At 36.6% G+C, this 14,224-nt stretch overlaps 1 protein-coding gene across 3 annotated transcripts in view; it reads right to left on the reverse strand.

The window, feature by feature from the left end:
• DENND4A (DENN domain containing 4A) overlaps positions 1–14,224 on the reverse strand; it is a 137,426-nt gene that overhangs the window by 84,985 nt on the left and 38,217 nt on the right. For all 3 annotated transcript variants that reach the window (XM_054450223.2, XM_054450222.2, XM_054450221.2), the window contains exons 4-5: positions 11,879–12,128; positions 933–1,002 (exon numbers count right to left, since the gene is read on the reverse strand). In XM_054450223.2, coding sequence (XP_054306198.1) covers positions 933–1,002; positions 11,879–12,128 — 320 coding nt within the window. The remainder of the gene's footprint in view (positions 1–932; positions 1,003–11,878; positions 12,129–14,224) is intronic.

Consider the following 14,224-nt stretch of genomic DNA (forward strand, 5'->3'; position numbering starts at 1 on the left):
AGTGCTTGAGCCCAAGAGTTTAAGACCAACCTGGGCAACATAAGAAAGACCCTGTCTCTACAACAATTTAAAAAATTAGCAAGGCATGCTGGGACACTCCTATAGTCCAAGATACTAGGGAGACTGAGGCAAGAGGATACCTTGAGCACAAGAGTCTGAGGTTGCAGCGAGCTACAATCATACCACTGTACTCCAGCCTGAGCAACCGAATGAGACCCTGTCCCAAAAAAAAAAAAAAATCAAATGTAAAAGAGAAACTTGAGTCTAGAACTCTAAACACATACGTATATAAATGTATATGTATACATGCATATATTTTTAAAGATGGGGTCTATGTTGCCCAGGCTGGTCTTGAACTCCTGGGCTCAAGCAATCCTCCTGCCTCAGCCTCCGAAAAAACTGGAACCACAGGCACATGCCACCATGCCCTGCATAAAAGCAATTTTTAAAAGGCTGAATCTGTTCTCTTGTAAATAAGTTCACTATGTTTGATATTTTGAGGTCTCTGAAAATTGGACATTTTGACTATGCATTATAAAACTTCAAATTGGTTTATAATATTTTCCATTATTATGAAACATGATTTCATGTGACTACAGCTCTTACTAAATTTAAGTATTAAAGAAATATTAATTTAAAATGAAAATACATTTTCCCATATTTCTGCTGATTTAAACACTTAAAGATAATTGAGATTTCCTTATTATTTATTTAAACCCAAGGCTTAAAATAAAAACCCACCTTATTTTAAAATTAATCTTCCATCAAGCATCCAATAAACATATAAGTGAAGACAAAAATGAGAATCAAAAGATACGGATTGTAGTCCCAGTCCTGACACTAACACATCCTAGGCAGGTTTCCTTTCTTTAACCTTTCCGGGCCCTATAATACATTTATATATGAAGTATTGCATGAAAAATTACACTTACCAGCTTTGTAAGATATAGTGTTCGTCTTTGCCACCGATTTTTTATAACACAAGTATACTGCTGATCCCCACTGGATTTAAAAAAATAGAAATATCATTTAATTTTTAAAAGGTAGGAACTTGATAAAATGGAATCTCTTTGAGCTCTCTAGTATGTATTATCTAAGATGTAGTAACAAATTTCCCTCTGCTAGCTATTTTCAGTTGGCTGTTTTGTCAATATTTTATTGGAATCACTGTCCACTTTTCTTTGAGAAGTAAATTATAACCTTTTTTCCCTTGCAACAGCAATAATATGAGGAAAACTTGACTCTTTTAAACAAAGCTAAGCCACAACCATTTAGATTTTATTCTAAGTCCAAACTGTGGGTATAAATGATAAACTACAAAGTATGTACTCAAGTGCATACCTTCGACTCCACAATCTGTTTCAGATATTGCCAGGTTTTTCTGCAATCCTTTATGCCTCAAGAGTTGTAATTTGTTAAGTCCACTTCCTTATTTCCTATTTTCTCCCAAATTCATTTCCAATCAGGCTTTAATTACCACTCCTTAAAAGAATACCTTAACTTCCAAATCTTTTTTTTTTTTTTTTTTTTTAAACGGAGTCTTGCTCTGTCACCCAGGCTGGAGTGCAGTGGTGCAATCTTGGCTCACTGCAATCTCTGCCTCCTGGGTTCAAGTGATTGTCATGCTTCAGCCTCCCAAGTAGCTGGGATTACAGGCACGTGCCACCATGACTGGCTGATTTTTTTTTGAGATGGAGTTGCAATGGTGCAATCTCAGCTCACTGCAACCTCCGCCTCCCAGGTTCAAGTGATTCTCCTGCCTCAGCCTCCCGGAGTAGCTGGGATTACAGGCCACCATGCCCGGCCAATTTTCGTATTTTTAGTAGAGATGCGGTTTCACCATGTTGGCCATGGTGTTGGCCAGGCTGGTCTCAAACTCCTGACCTCAGGTGATCTGTCCGCCTCGGCCTCCCAAAGTGCTGGGATTACAGGCGCCACTGTGCCCAGCCTCTTTTCATTCTTAAGATTATTTATCATTACATGTGATATTTGTTTGTTTATTGTCTTTCTGACTTGAATATATGCTCAATGAGGGTAGGGATTTTGTTTTCTTCACTACTGTACTCCCAGAGGCTCACACATAGTAGTTAAATAAGTTTTACTAAATAAATACATACATAATTTATTTAAAAGTTTTGAAATAAGGGTAAAATAGTTTTATGAAACACATTCCTTACATAATCCATGCAAATGAAGAAGTGTAACATCATTGATAATTAAAAGGAGTATATAATAAAAATTTTTATTATTACAATTTAATGTGATTTGTACAACTCCACCCCTAGTACCCTGGATTGCAATAATCTCCCAAACGGTCTTCCTCCTTCCACCTTTGTTTCCCACCACAGTCTATCACTACATAAACGAGTGATCCTTTTAAATCAAATGTCAGAGCATGTCACTGTTCTGTTCAAAATCTGTCTCTCTGAGAATAAAAGCTAAAGTCCTTACAATCACCTAAAGGCCCTAATCATCTACCCCCAATTCCAATCTCTTTATTCTCCCCATAATTTATTCTGCTTTAAGACACACCATTTTCCTTATTGTTCCCAAAACATGCCAGGAATGGTCCCTCCTTGAGGCCTTTTGCACAGACTGTTCCCTATATTTCAAACATTCTTTGCCTGTGATATCTGAATGATTAACTTCCTTACTGCCTTCAAATATTACTTTCAAATAAGGGCTTCCCTGACCACTCAATTTAAAATTGCAACCCATTCCCCACTACTCCCAATCCCCTTTTATGCTACTTTTAGGTTTTCTTTTTTACTACAGCACTTATCACTTTCTAACATACTATACTTTAAAAGTTATTTGTTTAAAATTTATTATCATCTATTTTCCTCCACTCTGGTAAGTTCTACATTCTGTTATCATTAATACCTAAAACAGTGCCTGGTGCATTACAGGTGCTCCATAAAGTATTTGCTGAATGAATTAATCTTGGAGCAGAGGTTTCTAGGTAGAAGGAATGTCAAGAGGAAAGGCCCTGATACAGAAGTATGCCCATCATGACCTAAGAGCTAAAGAGGCAATGACAGCAGAGAAGAGTAAATGAGATACTGATGGGAGATAAGGAAGCCAGATCATGTGGGTCCTTTTAGGCTGTTTTAAGGATTTTGGCTTCTATTACTCTTGGAGATAGTGAAAGCCACTGGAGGGTTTCGAGCAGAAGACAGGCATTATTTGACTTACAGTTAAAAGGTCACTCTGAGTACTGTGTTGAGAAGTGGCGGTGGGAGACAAGGAAGAAAGCAAGTACTCATAATTATTTTGGATCAGTAATCCAGGCAAAAATTATGAGAGTTTGAATAAGGGTAGCAACAGTGGGAATGATGAAAAGAGGTCAGATTCTGGGTATATTCCGAAAATACAGACAAAAAAAAAATCCTATCTGATTATATGAAGTACAGTATAAGAGTCAAAGACGATGCCAATGCCTGAGTAACAGGAAGGAAGAAGCTCATTTGAGATGGAGAAGACTGTGGATAAAGCAGGTTTGGAGTGAAGATAAGGGGTTCAGTTTTAGACATGTTAAGTTTGAAACATCTATTAGATATCCAAGTGAAGAACTAAATAGAGCTAAGGTGAGCAGTCTGAAATGGACACACAAACTTGAGAGAGGTCACCATTTGATGTATAGGCGATGAGAGATAAATTTACATGGCACACTTCCTCACCTCCATGGGGTATCGACTCAAACATCATCTTATCAGAGAGTCTTCCTTTCACCATTTTACATACAATAACAAGGCTCCCTCCACCCTGCCCAGTCCTCCCTATCACCCCTCTCTTGCATTTTTTTTCCTCCTTACCATGTATCACCATTTGACATATTATATATTTTCTTAACTATTATCTGAATACAAAAAAGTTTACTTACATAAGACTAAGTAAACATTAGTGGGTAGCTCTGAGAGACTCATAAAGTATAAGCTTTTAGTGTCTGAACTTTGTATCTATTTTGAATGTACAGAAGCCTTTTTGTTGGCTTGTTTCTCATATAATCCTTTCAAGAATTAAATAAGAATTGTACTTACTAGAGTCATTTCTGAATAAAAAATGTATTATATACCTGTCAAAAGCCAGGTGACAAGAGGTGACAAGTAGTTACTTAAAGGTAACAACTAAAACTTTGTAAAAATATCAGTATTACAGAAAATACAGACGAGTTACATAAGTATTTTCATGTAAGAAGCCAAGTGTCTGAATATAAATTATTTTCCAACTTTGGTTTCTTGGATATTTAGTTCACACTCACTTAATAAAGTTCTCATTTAGATGTACTTAAAAATCTGATGAATAACAATAAGAGAAGATATCATAAATAGCACTATATGATCATTTAAAAATATTTTATCAAGAAATGACAATCTCCTGAGTATTCAAAAACATAACAAATCTTTGCTTTTCAACTTTAAGTGTCTGTCAGCCTTCCAAATACTGAATAGCTAACAGCATAATGTGGTCAAACTAAAGTGAAAGAGAATAATATTCAAATAGCTCTCTTATTTAAAACACACAATACACATAAAATAATACGTCTGGATATCTGCAAATATCTTACTAAAAAACAAAAACCCTTAACCTTTTATTTTAATATAGTTTAATGAATTATGTTGAGATTGTAGCCTTGGGAAATTTTCTCTTGATAGAAAAATATTAAAGCATTTATAAAAATAAAATCCCAACACAGCAATGAACATAAGCAACATTTAACACACTAATCTACTGGAAAAATATTTTTTAAGTCACATGAATATGTAAAAGTCAAGCAGATATTATGAATATAGGCAAACAAATTTTGGTTTATCAAATGGGTAAAAACAATTTTATAAAAATGGGCTATTGGAAAGTCCCAACTCTACTTCCCAATAAATCCAATTTGTAAAGATAGCAAGAAAACTTCAATAATAACTTTGGTGACAATAAAAAAAGAACTATATGACCATTTGGATATAGTAGAAACCAAAATGAATATTCCATAATGAAAAACAAGGAGTTAGAAATGCAGTATAAGTTACGGGGCTCTGTAGGAAAGAGAACCATGGATATTAAAATTAAGAGCGGGGTCAGGCATGGTGGCTCATTGCCTGTAATCCCAGCACTTTGGAAGGCCAAGGTGGGCGGATCACCTGAGGCCAGGAGTTTGAGACCGGCCTGGCCAACATGGTGAAACTCGATCTCTACTAAAAAAAAAAATACAAAAATTAGCCGGATGTGGTGGCGGGCACCCTTAATCCCAGCTACCCAGGAGGCTGAGGCAGGAGAATCCCTTGAACCCGGGAGGTGGAGGTTGCGGTGTGCAGAGATCATACCATCGCACTCCAGCCTGGGCGACAAGAATGAAACTCCGTCTCAAAAAAAAAAAAAAAAAGGAATTAAAAGCATTTTCCAAATTTTCTTACACACAAGGTTCAGGGTGAAAAAGAAGGAGCCATTGTTCTAAAACTACTTTAAACTCTCTACCAAGAAATATCCACATTGTAGTTTGCCACAGCAAAAATGTACCTTCAAATTCTTTCTCTTTCCCCCAGAATTAGGCACATGATTTAACTACTTCCTTTGTTGACAATTCTATTTTTTTTTCTTTTTTTTTTTGAGACAGAGTCTCGTTCTGTCGCGCAGACTGGAGTGCAGTGGCATGATCTCAGCTCACTGCAACCTCTGCCTCCCAGGTTGAAGCAATTCTCCTGCCTCAGCCTCCCGAGTAGCTGGGATTACAGGTGCGCACTACCAGGCCTGGCTAATTTTTGTATTTTAATAGAGACAGGGTTTCAGCATGTTGGCCAGGCTGGTCACGAACTCCTGACCTCAACTGATCCAACTGCCTCAGCCTCCCAAAGTGTTGGGATTACAGGTCATAGCACCCGGCTCAACTCTACTTTTCTAAGTAAACTCGCTAAATCAAATGCTGACATTCTTGGACAGTTGTAAAACAAGAGCCATGTGGAAAGAGTATTTAAAAAATACCCTTAAGGAGACTCGGTCGGGTGCAGTGGCTCACATCTGTAATCCCAGCACTTTGGGAGGCCGAGGCAGGCGGATCACTTGAGGTCAGGAGTTCAAGACCAGCCTGGCCAATATGGTAAAACCCTGTCTCTACTAAAAAAAAAAAAATTATAATAATACAAAAATTGGCCAGGCGTAGTGGCGCATGCCTGTAATCCCAGCTACTCAGGAGGTTGGGATAGGAGAATCACCTGAACCCAGGAGATGGAGGTTGCAGGGAGCCGAGATCGCACCACTACACTCCATCCTGGGTGACAAAGTGAGACTCTGTTTAAAAAAAAAAAAAAAAAATACTCTTAACGAGAGTCAAAAACTAAGGAGATAGTCCCAAATTTGCCAAAAATTAGCTGTGTGTTTTAAAGCAAGTCAAGCAAGCTACCTGGACTAAATATTCTTATTCACAAATTTTTGCAATTTTAGATCGTATGACCACTCTAAGTTCTCAACCAGCTCTACAATACTGTAATTATGTTCTAATAACAAATCAAAGTCCAAATCATTTAAGGCTATGGTCCAAGGTTTAAAACAAAGTAATTTTCGAAAACTCTTTCTATAAGCTTAATATGGATTAAACTAGATGCTATTATCATCCTCATTTTACAATCAAGAAACAGGCACAGAGAGGTTAAGTTACTTGTCCCAGGTCACACAGCCAGTAACGGTCAGAGATAGGATACAGACCCAGACACTCTAGAAACAGAGTTTGTGCTTTGAATCACTAATCTATACTGATTTTAATCACTATGAAATACAGATATCCTTTGCTATCTTATTGAGAGGGTTAAAACCAAATTCAGGGTCCCAAAATTTGTACTGTATCCAGCCACATATCAACACACCCCAGTTTTTCCTGTTTTTGCTTTATCTTAACCCTCAGTATCTCATGTTGCTATATTAAGAGAGTAAAAATAGTTTTAAAAGTCTGCTTCCTGGCCAGGCACAGTGGCTCATACCTGTAATCCCAGCACTTTGGGAGGCTCAGGTGGGCGGATCACAAGGTCAGGAGTTCAAGATCAGTGTGACCAACGTGGTGAAACCCCATCTCTACTAAAAATACAAAAACAGTCGGGCGTGGTGGCATGCGCCTGTAATCCCAGCTACTCAGGAGACTGAGGCAGGAGAATCGCTTGAACCCTCCCAGTAATGCTGCTTTGATTAATTCTGTGCATTTTCTGTAGATATTTGAGTGTCTCTGGAAGAATAAGTTAATTGTAAGTGGAACTGATGGGTCCATGAGTATGCTGACCATTTTGAAAGTGTTGAAATATTGTTCTGAAAACGCTGTGGCAGTTTTTACTCCCAGCAGCCATAGTTTATGAGAATGCTATTTCCTGTGTTCCCACACCTCACCAACATTGGTTGTTACCAATTACTGACTTTTTAATTATTGACTATATAATACAAAATTGTTCTAGGTGGAGGCTGCAGTGAGCCGAGATGGCGCCACTGCACTCCAGCCTCCAGCCTGGGCGACAGAGCGATACTCCGTCTCAAAAAAAAAAAAAAAAAAGTCTGCTTCTCTACACTTCAGAAAAAGGAACATGAATTTTTAAAAAGTCAACTTCCTTAAAAACTTAACACATGTTGAAATGTGTATAAAATCTTTAGATCTTAGCAAAGTGTTAATTTACATAATTATAATAGGACACTGTAAATATCTGCTCTAACATCAAGAAATTAACTTTTGAGAAAAATAAAAAAATTAAAAGAAACAAAATCCACACAAGACAGGGTGAGAAAAAATAAAATAAAATAAAAAGAAATTAAATTTACAGCTAAGCAAAGTCACTCATGCCTGCAATCCTAGTGCTTTGGGAAGCTAAGGAGGGAGGATTGCTTGAGGCCAGGAGCTCAAGACCAGCCTGGGCAATACAATAAGACCCAATATCTACAACAAATTTTGAAAATTAGTCGAGCATGATGGTGCATGCCTCTAGTCTCAGTTATTTGGGAGGCTGAAGTAGGAGAATCACGTTAGCCCAGGAGTTTGAGGCTACAGAGAGCTATGATCATGCTACTGATGTACTCCAGCCTGGGTGACAGAACAAGATCCTGTCTCTAAAAAACAAACAAACAAACAAACAAACAAAACAAACAAAGAAAAAGAAAGAAAGAAATTAAATTTAAAATTTTGTGATTAAAAACCCAATTGTTGGCCAGCCACAGGGGCTCATGTCTGTAATCCCAGCACTTTGGGGGACTGAAGTAAGAGGACTGCTGGAGCTCAGGAGTTCAAGACGAGCCTGGGGCATATAGGGAAACCTCAACTCTACAAAAAAGTTAAAAATTAGCCAGATGTGGTGGTGCACACCTGTGGTCGGTCCATTGAGCTACTCGAGAGGCTAAAGTGGGAGGATCACTTGAGCCCAAGAGGTTGAGGCTGCAATGAGCCATGAGCAGTCCACTATACTCCAGCCTGGGCAACAGAACAAGACCCTGTCTTTAAAAAAAAAAAAAAAAAAAAAAAAGAAAAACCCAATTGTTTCTTCAGAGCAGCTGCAGTAGAAAAAAAGAAAAAAGAGACCCAATTGTTGACAAAGTTATGAAAAAAAAACCCAATATCCTCGTACTTTATTGGTAGGAATTTTAATTGGTTAAACCCTTCTGGATAAAATCTTAATAGTAAATATACGCTTTGATCCAGAAATCCCAGGATGAACCATAAGGAAATAATTAATGCAGCACAGTGCTCAGGAGTTTGGTTCTGGAGTTGTGCAGCCTCAATTTGAATCTTGCTTTAACTACTACTTGAAGGTATGACCATGGGAAAGTAACCACCTCTTTAACTCTCAAATTTTCTTCCTTGTAAAATGGGGAGAAAATACCTATTCAGGGTGGTTGTGTGGAACTGAGTTACTGAATGTGAAATACTTAGAACGGTGTATAGCACAGAAGAGCTAAATAAATGTAACTTGTTTTATAGAGGATTTAGTTATAAGTACGTTCATAACAGCTTGCTTGTAACATTTTTAAAAATTAGAATCTAAAGGTCTTTACAAAAGAGGATAATAAATAAATTGTGGCACATCCATTTAATACAATAATATTTAGCCATTCAATAATATATTTAATACACTGATATTAAGTATATTTAATATTTAATAAATATATTAAAATATTATCAACCTCCACAATAAGCAAAGAAATGCAAATTAAAATTAGAACAATTTTGTATTACATAGTCAATAATTAAAAAGTCAATAATTGGTAACAACCAATGTTGGTGAGGTGTAGGAACATAGGAAATAGCATTCTCATAAACTATGGCTGCTGAGAGTAAAAACTGCCACAGCGTTTTCAGAACAATATTTCAACACTTTCAAAATGGTCAGCATACTCATGGACCCATCAGTTCCACTTATAATTACTTATTCTTCCAGAGACACTCAAATATCTACAGAAAATGCACAGCATTAATCAAAGCAGCATTACTAGGAATGGAAAAAACTGCAAATAACTTGTATTCACCATTCTGCATTTGTACTTTCTGGAATACTATGCCATCGTTAAAATAATTAAGTAGAAAGTTAAACTGATAAAGACAGAAAAAAGAAAAAAAGATAGAAAAAAAGATAGAAAAATCAGAAATATATATATTTCTGATATATATCAGAAATATAAAGAAAGTTCCATTTTTTTAATACTATACAATCATAAAAAAAGAATGAAATCATGTCCTGTGCAGCAACGTGGATGCAGCTGGAGGTCATCATCCTAAGCAAACTAATGCAGAAACAGAAAACTAAATACCGCATTTTCTCGCTTATAAGTGAGAGCTAAATATTGGGTATACCTGGACATAAAGATGGGAACAAAAGACACTGGGGACTACTAGAGGGGGAAGATAGGGAGGAAAGCAATGGCTGATAAACCACCCATTGGGTTCTATGCTCACTATCTGGGTGATGGGTTCAATCATACCCTAAACCTCAGCACCATGCAATATATACCTTTGTAACAAACCTGCAAATGTACTCCGATTTTAAAATAAAAAGTGAAAAAAGAAGAAGGAAATACAAAAAAATTCAAATTTAAAAAAAGGATTGATTTATTATATATACCCCATATATGTGAACACAAAAGGGTCTGGAAGGACACAAGTCAAATTGCTCATTGTTACCCCTGACAAAACATGGAAGTAGGAACAAGAACCTTCATTTTCTCACTTTCTACTCCATAGATCTACAATTTGTATACTCCCGCCCTCCAATTTTCTTTGAGTATACATTCCTTTTTTTTTTTAATTTAAAACAGTAATAAAAGAACAAAGACAAGACAGTTAAGGATCATGCATGGGAGGACTTTGGCTTTTACTAAGAGTGAGATGAGAAGCCATTAAGGGTTTTAAGCAGAGTAGTGATAGGATCTGATTTACGTTTTTAAAGGATCACTCTTGTCTATGCAAAGAATATGATAGAGAGAGCAGAAGTGGAAGAACTGATCAGTTAGATAAAAAAACTATGGCCTGCATTTGGCCCAAGGTCTGTTCTTGTATATCTAAACTAAGAAGTTTTTGCTTTTATAAAGGGTTAAAAAAAAAGAGATGACTATGAGACAGAGATTGTATGACCTATAAAACCTAATTTATTACCTAGCCTTTTAAAGAAAAAATTTGCCTGATCCCTGGATTAGGACACTACTGCAATAATCCCATTAAGAGACAATTATGGCTTAGACTAGGGTTATGGCAACAGAGGCGTTGTGAAGTGGCCATGTTCGAGATACATTTTGAAATTATAGTTAACAGAGTTTACAGAAGAACTGAATGAGGATAAGATAAAGGTTAAGTTTACTCTAAGGTTTTTCAGTGTGAGTTACTAGAAGAATGGAATTTCCATTTGCTAGATAAGGAAGACTATAAGCAGGTTTGGGGAGAAACACCAGGAGTTCAGTTTTGGACACATTAAATTTGAGATGCTTCATTAGATAAGATATTCAAGAAGGGATGATGAATTAGAGAAGTCCAGATTAGACAAATTTAGAAGCCATCCACACGTGGCCTATATTTAAATGATTAGATCACCAAAGGAGTATGTTTAGGTGGTGAAGATAAATGGTTTGAGGACTGAACCATGAGGCACTCCATTGTGTAGGGATGGTGAGATGAAAATGAATCAGCAAAGGCAGAAAGGGAATGACTGGTGAGGTAAAAGGAAAAAGCAAGAGAGTACCTAAGAAGAGAGTATATTTCTTCTTCATTGCACTATTTCAAGAAGGAAGAAGTAACCATTTATGTAGAAACCTGCTGAAAAATTAAAATAAAGTATTGATCTCTGGATACGACAACAAGAGAAATCTTGATGAAGTGATGGAGACAAAAGGCTGACTGGAAAGAGCAAAGTGAGGAATGGGGCAGAATATACTCAACTCTTTTTAGAACTTTTACTGTAAAGGATAATGAAATGCGGCAATGAAAGCAGAGGAATATGAGATCAAGAAGTTTTGCAAAGAAGAAATATTTGCATGTTGGAGGAAATAGGGAGGGAAAAACCAATGATTTACAAAAAAGTAGGGAGGACTGCTAAAGCCATGTCCTCAAATAGGTAAATTGAGATGTGGGATCTAGTCCCGTTGAGGTGTGGGATCTAGTCACAAGTGGAAGGATACTCATTGCTTTTGTAGTGGGTAGGCGGGGTGGGGGAATTATTTTTTTAATTTAGAAAAAAGTACTTTGCATAGTTTCTTTTGAAAGTACAACCAAAGTACTTTCCAAAAAGTAAAATATCTAATATCTTTAAAAACACGTTTTTCAATTCTGTAATTATACTATGCTGTTTTCCAAAAAAAAAAAAAAAAAAAAAGATGTATTTAAAATTATGTTCTTTTCATCAGTGGTTAATGTTATCAGTGCCAGTAAGTCACTTACCATACTGTTATTGAGATTCTTGTCGACTTTGCAGAACGTGTGTGGTGGGCTTTCTCCTTTACTGGGTATAATAATACATATGTCAGTGACAGCCAACGTATTCTGAGTCATGTTTTCAGAGGCTCTTCGGTAAGTGATATAAATTCTTTGTGATGAGGTACTCCCACTAATATTTGCGGGGCGCCCATAGGGAGTACTCTGAATAATTTCACAACCCTGTTTCAATCTTTCTTTCCAGTCATATAAAACCCTAAAAATAAATTTTTAAAAATAAATACACAAATACACAAAGCTCTTTAGATATGAAAAGTAATATTCTCAGGCATCATCAACTGATCCTTAAATGTAGTAGTGTGGTAAAAATATTCCAATCTTACTGCAATTTTGAAATGCACGGTCTCGTATGAATTAAAGAATAACTCTTTTCCCCACCAAAAACTTTGTTTTAAGGAAAAATTCTGACAAACCATTGTGTTTGTTAATATAAACCAGAGAAAGGCACAATTAAATGTGAAGGTACCTGTTTTGGCACATCATTTAATATAGTTATTAATTTATTTTTTGTCTCTAAAACAAGCACCTTCTTTAGAAAAAGCAACTGGGCATTTTGGCCAAAGTTAAAATTTTACAAAAGGTTACTTGCCCAACTGTGTAGAGTCTGCTTGCACGCTTTTATCTCCAATACTTTCCTTAGCTTTAAGAGACAGTTTTAGGCTAAGAGAATGTAACTTCAAATCCATCCTTAATCAAAAGTCTGGGTGAGGCACTAGGCTTTTATTTTCTCTTTATTGGGGTAAAATCATAGGCTTTTAGTACAGGGTGGACCTGGCATCCATTCATTAAGTTTTCTATACTTAAGCACTTAGGAACACTAAAAAAAATAGTGCTTAAATAACATTAGTTTATTCCCTCACTGCATTCATTGATTTGTACTTTAATGCCAAGTCCTTGGCACTAGTAAAAAAAATAAAATAAAATAAGCTATATATGGTTTTTTTGAGACAGAGTCTCGGAGTCTCACTCTGTCACCCAGGCTGGAGTGCCGTGTTGTGATCTCAGCTCACTGCAACCTCTGCCTCTCAGGTTCAAGCGATTCTCCAGCCTCGGCCTCCTGAGTAGCTGGGATTACAGGCATGTGGCACCATACCCGACTAATTTTTGTATTTTTAGTAGAGACAAAGTTTCACCATGTTGGCCAGGCTGGTCTCGAACTCCTGACCTCAAGTGATCTGTCTGCCTCGGCCTCCCAAAGTGTTGGGATTACAGGTGTAAGCCACCGTGCCTAGCTACAAATTAAGTATGTTTCTACATTTGCTATAAAGCTATAAATTAAATGTGTTTTTGCATTTGCTATAAAACTTGTAACAAGCAATGTCTTCATCATCAATCAATATTCTCTCATATAAAATCCACTATACAAATAAAATATAATGCCAAAAACTGGTCAAATTATTTCTTTCTTTTTTTTTGAGATGGAGTTTTGCTTTTGTTGCCCAGGCTGGAGTGCAATGGCATGATCTTCACTCACTGCAACCTCTGCCTCCTGGATTCAAGCAAGTATCCTGCCTCAGCCTCCCAAGTAGCTGAGATTACAGGCACGCACCACTACACCTGACTAAGTTTGTATTTTTAGTAGAGACAGGGTTTCGCCATGTTGGTCAAGCTGATCTCGAACACCTGACCTCAGTTGATCTACCCACCCAGGCCTCCCAAAGTGCTGGGATTACAGGCATGAGCCACTGTGCCTGGCCAAATTACTTCTAATATAAGTTTTAATTTCACTTTTTCTTCTGGCCATCAACAAATTAAAAAAAAAATCTTCTCAACATTTTGAAAATTTACAGTTAAATTTGATGCTTAATCATAGCAACTGCATGAATCCCAATGTTAGCTTAAGTGCTTATTCTTCCTTCTTTTGATCTTGTTTTGCTTTTTCTTAATTTAAAAAAGGCACCTACACACAGAGAAGTTAGACAATCTAAATTCAAAATCCTACCACCTGTTACTAGCTGCAGTTCTGTAAGCAGTTACTGAACCTCTCTGAGCCTTATAGTCAGCTATAAAATCTAAACATTTTGGCTTCAAAGGATTCCATAAAGAAAGTAAAAAGAACCTACAGAAGATATTTGTAAATCATTTAACTGATAAGGGGCTTTATCTAGAATATAGTAAGAACTCTTATAGCTCAACAAACAAAAAGACAACCAAATTAAAAATGGGGAAAGGATCTGAATAGACATTTCTCCAAAGATATACAAACTTGTCAGTAAGCACATAAAAAGATGCTCAACATCATCAGCCATCAAGTGAATGCAAATCAAGACCATATGAGATATCATCTCACAC

This window comes from Pongo pygmaeus, chromosome 16 (assembly GCF_028885625.2).
Source record: "Pongo pygmaeus isolate AG05252 chromosome 16, NHGRI_mPonPyg2-v2.0_pri, whole genome shotgun sequence".
In the NCBI taxonomy this organism is placed as follows: Eukaryota; Metazoa; Chordata; class Mammalia; order Primates; family Hominidae; genus Pongo; species Pongo pygmaeus.